Genomic DNA, 5,247 nt, shown 5'->3' on the forward strand with positions numbered 1-5,247 from the left:
ATTGCTGGAGCAATTTATTAGTGTCTGATATTGGTAGGATCATGTCACAGCGTCTCTACTAAATGTTCAAATTTATAGTCCCGATCTCAAATGATGGTTCAGTGTGCACGAGCGCGCCTTCATCCGCGTGCACGAGCACGCCCACCTCTCGGCGCGTGGACGAGCGCGCATTCATCCGTGTACACGAGCACGCCCACCTCTCGGCGCGTGCACGAGCGCGCCTTCATCAGCGTGCACGAGCACGCCCACCTCTCGGCGCGTGCACGAGCGCGCATTCATCCGTGTACACGAGCACGCCCACCTCTCGGCGCGTGCACGAGCGCGCCTTCATCAGCGTGCACGAGCACGCCCACCTCTCGGCGCGTGCACGAGCGCGCCTTCATCCGTGTGCACGAGCACGCCCACCTCTCGGCGCGTGCACGAGCGCGCCTTCATCAGCGTGCGCGAGCGCGCCCACCTCTCCGCGCGTGCACGAGCGCTCCTTCATCAGCGTGCGCGAGCGCGCGCTCAGTGTTAAAGATGCTGCCGCTGGGTTCAGACGCGGATCCGATGCTCGGGTGAGAGTTTATGCTCAGTTCCTCTGTGTTTTCATGTTTTAGAGTCTTCAGCCTGAGTGAGTCGCTCTCTTGTGTTCTGATAGCTGTCCTGTGGTGTGGAGACCCTGGGATCTTTCAACAGGAGAGACGCAATTAAATAAAGTAACTTGATTTACTTTAACTCTGATCTCAGAGTCGGAAAGCGCAGAAATGACACCCGTGTTGTTGTGCTCTTCAGGTGGTTTCTGGAGGTTTGAGGCGGGTCCAGACTTCTTCTGAAGATGGTTTCCATCATCCTGTGAGGTCTGCTGCTCTTCCTCTTGACTCAGAAGACAAGAACACTTCAATGTTTATTAGATGTTTTTAAACACTTACCTAGTGAACAAAAATATGTTAGGAACGTTAAGTTATCTCTCTAAACGTTCAAAATGCGTATAGTCTTTTAATGTTTTAAAAACGTTCTTATTGTTATGTGAACGTTCAGGGAACATTCCATTTGATCATTTGTGACCCTGGAGCACAAAACCAGTCATGAGGGTCCATTTGTCGAAATTGAGATTTATACATCTCAATTTATAGAATAAATGCGCTTTCCATTGATGTATGGTTTGTTAGGATAGGACAATATTTGAAAATCTGGAATCTGAGGGTGCAAAAAAATCTAAATGTTGAGAAAATCATCTTTAAAGTTGTCCAAATGAAGTTCTTAGCAATGCATATTACTAATCAACAATTAAGTTTTAATATATTTACGGTAGGACATTTACAAAATATCTTCATGGAACATGATCTGAAATTTTGTGAAAATGTTCACAAACATACAGATTTGATTTCTTTCCCAAATTGCAGTGACTGCTCTAAAATATAAGACAGCAATGTTTCAGGAGTTTAGGACACATGCTTATTCAATAACTGTTTTATTTCCTATTTGGGTTTATGTGCATGCTTTGATTAACAGTCAGTGTTTACTGTATGTGAAGATTTGGTTTCAAAACCAGTATCATAGCTATTAAACTGTATCTTGTTATGATTTTAAATCTGTATTTAACCTTAGAACGATCTCAAAGTAAAAAAAATATGTGCTAAAGTCTGATTTAGTGGTGGCTGTGCTTTGAATTAAATGATTATAATCTTAAATCAAGTGATGAAGGATTCTGAAAGTCTGGCAGTAATCAGTGTTGAGCTCTACTGTAATATTAACCGTCTGCTTTACATGTTTCAGAATGATTAACAGTTGAAAACATTAGAAGTTTAGAAAAGCAATCAAATGTAATCAGTTACATTACTTTAATGAAATAAATGACACGTTACATTTTAAATGGGGTAATTTGTAACCGATTACATCCAAAGTAAGCTTCCCAACACAAACATTATGGGAACGTTATGAAACAAGTTGTAACATTTTTAAAACGTTAGATGGACGTCCAACTAGAATCTTTCAGAAATAAAATGCTCGTTGAACAATGTATAAATGCTAATGTTTTGAGAACGTTATTAAAGACCAGATAACTGAATGAATGTTCTGTTAGTGTTGCTGGTAAAGCTTTGGGAGAACATCAGCCCGAGTTCTGAGCAGGTTCTGTGTTAGCTGCGGATCATAGCCTTGACTGTGTGTGACGGGTCGCATCCATCCGCAGGCTGTTTCTGCCCAGATCCAGGACGCTGGAGTATCTGTCTCATCTGGGCCGGACGGTTTTGGCCAGTTTCCCCGTTCAGGCCACACTGCACTTTTACAACGATGAAGACTCCAGCTGTGAGGAGGATGAAGCAGACACTCATTAACCTCATCAGATCCACACGTGTATAACATGAACTCACTAGTGAGCTGAGAGCGTAGCAGAACACTGTTTAGGAAGCGCTGCGGATCCACAGGAACGAGACGAGCAGAAATACTGCGCCATCAAACACCAAACACACCTCTGATCTGAGGAAGAGCCTTCGTCTGGGAACGGCCGTAAAGAAACAGTTCACCCAAAACTGACGTTTACTCTTCCTCAGGATGTTCCAAACATGTATGAGCTTCTTCTGTTGAACATACAAGATATTCTGAAGAATGTCTGTAGCCAAACAGGTGATGGTACCCATCGACTTCCATTGTATTTCCTTACTATGGGAAGTCAATGGGGACCAACGGCTGTTTGGTTATCGATGTGCTTCAAAATATATTTTTTATGTATAAGAAACCCATGCAAGTTTAGAACAACTTGAACATGAGTGAATGATGATGATGATTTCAATTTTTGGGTGAACTGTCCCTTCAAGTGTTTCATTTGTATGTTGTTGAAAATCTAAACACAAATAAAAACAAGATTGCTCAACATGCGTTTGCATCCTCCATTTATAATTATAACAGCATACAGTATAAACTTTAAAACAGGCTGGATGATTGATAACAGTGTTTGAATAACACAGAAACACTCCAATAATAGACTGTGTAGAAGTCAGGTGCTGCCATAAATGTTTAAGTTGAATCAAATTGGCTGTACAACCTAAATTATATTAAACTTAAATGTGAATTTTTTTAAATTTTGATAACAAAAATATATGTTGTCATGACTTATCATATAGTTGTTTTTGCAGTATAATGAAAGTCATTGTATTCTAATACATTAAACATGAGAAAACAGCAGTGTTTTTTTCTCGGGTCGCGGGGTCACAGGTCACCCGACACCCGTCTGTTTGCTCACAAGGGTCTGCAGGAGATGAGCAGGAACACAACCCACCGCAGATGATGCAGATAGTGAGCTGACCGTTTCACTTCAGTCTGAGGTCACAGAGGTCACGGTCTGACCCCAGACCACCACACAACACATCAGGAGTTTGGTGTTTGAGAAAGACGCAAAAGCTCAATGTCTAGAGCTTTACTAAAGTGCTTTGGTCGCGCGAGTTCCCCAGGGCTGTGTTTCCCAAAAGCATCGCAAGCCTAAGCTGATCATAGCTTCAATGGTCTACGATGTACTTAAGCTTACGATGCTTTTGGGAAAACAGCCCAGGTCTGTCCGAGGGTCACGGGTCACCTGACGGTCAAAGCTCAGGCCTGTCACGCGGCTGATGGATCTGATCGTCTAAACCCTGAGCAAACGCCTCGCATCACTGCGCACCAGCATCCAGGTAAAAGACGCGGTTTATTTGGCTGATGGGAACGTCTCGGAGTCTGGGAATCACTCCTTCCTGATCCTCGTCCGCACGCTGACTCTTGGCGTAGTGATCTATACCACACATAATGAACGAGAAAGCATTTGATATAACAATGCAAGACGTTTAAAATCAATTGAAATGTTGGTAAAAGCAAGCGAGAGCAGAAGTGTCATTATAAGCCTGTCACCTGTGATGTTGTGGACGGATGCGAGCGGAGCCGTGTTCATCAGGTTCACCCCAAACAGCAGCACTACACAGGTGCTTAAAGTGACCAGCAGGTGGATGGGTGCCGCCAGAGCCCAGTATCTGAAACACACGTGTGTGGGACATCAGCCTCGCCTCAGCAACACAGCAACACATGACATATATCAGATGCACTCACTTCTGAGGCCAGTAAGTCAGTCCGGCGGAGTGAAGCCAAGCGTCAGGAACCACAGCCCAGACCACATACAGAACTGATGACAGCAATAACACACTTTAACACAATACAGCCACAAACAACGCTTTATTAAATCAAGGATTCAAAACTTTCACGTCTTTTAGCCAGAAATTAATATATACATATTTTATGTGTACTGTATATACGTGTGTGTGTATATAAACAGTGTTGGGGAGTAACTAGTTACATGTGACGGAGTTACATCATTTAATTACAAAATAAATGTAATTGTAATTCGTTAGTTACTGAGAAATAATGTGTAATTAAATTAGTTACTTCTAAAAGTCTGACAGTAATCAGTGTTGAGTTCTACTGTAATGTTAACCCTGTCTGCTTTACATGTTTGAAAATGATTAACAGTTGAAAACATTCATTAGAAATTTAGAAAAGCAATCAAAAATGTAAATGTTACATCAAATCAGTTACATTACTTTAATAGAGTAATTAAAATAGTTACACTTCTTGTTACATTTCAAATAGGGTAACTTGTAATCTGTAACCTGATACATTTCCAAAGTAACCTTCCCAACACTGTATACATGTGACAGTTAAACAGTTCATTCCAATTCCGAGTAATAGAGATGTTTGAGTTTGATCAGCAGATGATGGAGAGACGTACGGAACCCTAGCTGCGAGCCCAGAAACAGCACGAAGCCGTAGATCGCTCTCTCTGGCAGAGGAGACGGAGAGTTCTCCACCATCATCAGCACTCAGCTCGAGCAACCTGACAGAACTCAAGCAATCAGATTAGAAATAACTCCGAAATCTCTCTTCTCTGCTGCGTTTCCTTGTTCTTCTGCGCAGGCGCGCTGCGTAATGCTGAATGCTGCCCCCGCGCGGCCTGGAGACACACACACACACACACACACACACACACACACTCTCTCTGTCTCACACACACACACACACACTCTCACACACACATCTCACCACCTTTCTGATGACCATCAACAGCCACTCATCAGCTCATCAATCAGCCCTGCATTAAAGCATTAATGTTGAGTTTTATTAGTATTCAGGTTTAAGTCCCCACCAGGTTATATAAACCAGTACACACTCACACACACACACACACACACACACACACACACAGACACACACACGTTTACTTAGCTATCTAAATGGGAACATTAC

General features: G+C 42.7%; 2 protein-coding genes across 2 annotated transcripts; one reads left to right on the forward strand and one right to left on the reverse strand.

Moving 5' to 3' along the window:
• The first annotated feature begins 502 nt into the window (after window positions 1–502).
• LOC107744202 (protein ripply3) lies at window positions 503–2,766 on the forward strand. Its single transcript, XM_016557726.1, has 4 exons — window positions 503–557; window positions 641–698; window positions 775–839; window positions 2,174–2,766. Exons 1-4 carry the CDS (start codon window positions 520–522, stop codon window positions 2,316–2,318), a joined length of 306 nt encoding a protein of 101 aa, XP_016413212.1. The 5' UTR covers window positions 503–519; the 3' UTR covers window positions 2,319–2,766.
• A 313-nt stretch (window positions 2,767–3,079) lies between these two features.
• pigp (phosphatidylinositol glycan anchor biosynthesis, class P) lies at window positions 3,080–4,911 on the reverse strand. Its single transcript, XM_016557725.1, has 4 exons — window positions 4,733–4,911; window positions 4,057–4,129; window positions 3,862–3,980; window positions 3,080–3,745 (listed from the first exon to the last, which is right to left on the reverse strand). The coding sequence occupies exons 1-4, from the start codon at window positions 4,815–4,817 to the stop codon at window positions 3,627–3,629; spliced, it is 396 nt and encodes a 131-aa protein (XP_016413211.1). The 5' UTR covers window positions 4,818–4,911; the 3' UTR covers window positions 3,080–3,626.
• Window positions 4,912–5,247: the final 336 nt, after the last annotated feature.

Source organism: Sinocyclocheilus rhinocerous, unplaced genomic scaffold (assembly GCF_001515625.1).
Source record: "Sinocyclocheilus rhinocerous isolate Xijiao unplaced genomic scaffold, SAMN03320098_v1.1 scaffold2753, whole genome shotgun sequence".
NCBI classification, from domain to species: Eukaryota; Metazoa; Chordata; class Actinopteri; order Cypriniformes; family Cyprinidae; genus Sinocyclocheilus; species Sinocyclocheilus rhinocerous.

Bases quoted from the DNA above. Each gene is read 5' to 3' on its own strand.
- pigp (XM_016557725.1), bottom strand. From the start codon at position 4,817: ATGATGGTGGAGAACTCTCCGTCTCCTCTGCCAGAGAGAGCGATCTAC. The intron at 3,981-4,056 runs GTGAGTGCATCT...CGTGTGTTTCAG, and splicing joins CTGACTTACTGGCCTCAGAA to ATACTGGGCTCTGGCGGCAC. The intron at 3,746-3,861 runs GTGACAGGCTTA...TGTGTGGTATAG, and splicing joins ATCCGTCCACAACATCACAG to ATCACTACGCCAAGAGTCAG.
- LOC107744202 (XM_016557726.1), top strand. From the start codon at position 520: ATGCTGCCGCTGGGTTCAGACGCGGATCCGATGCTCGG. The intron at 558-640 runs GTGAGAGTTTAT...GTGTTCTGATAG, and splicing joins GACGCGGATCCGATGCTCGG to CTGTCCTGTGGTGTGGAGAC. The intron at 840-2,173 runs GTCTGCTGCTCT...ATCCATCCGCAG, and splicing joins GGTTTCCATCATCCTGTGAG to GCTGTTTCTGCCCAGATCCA.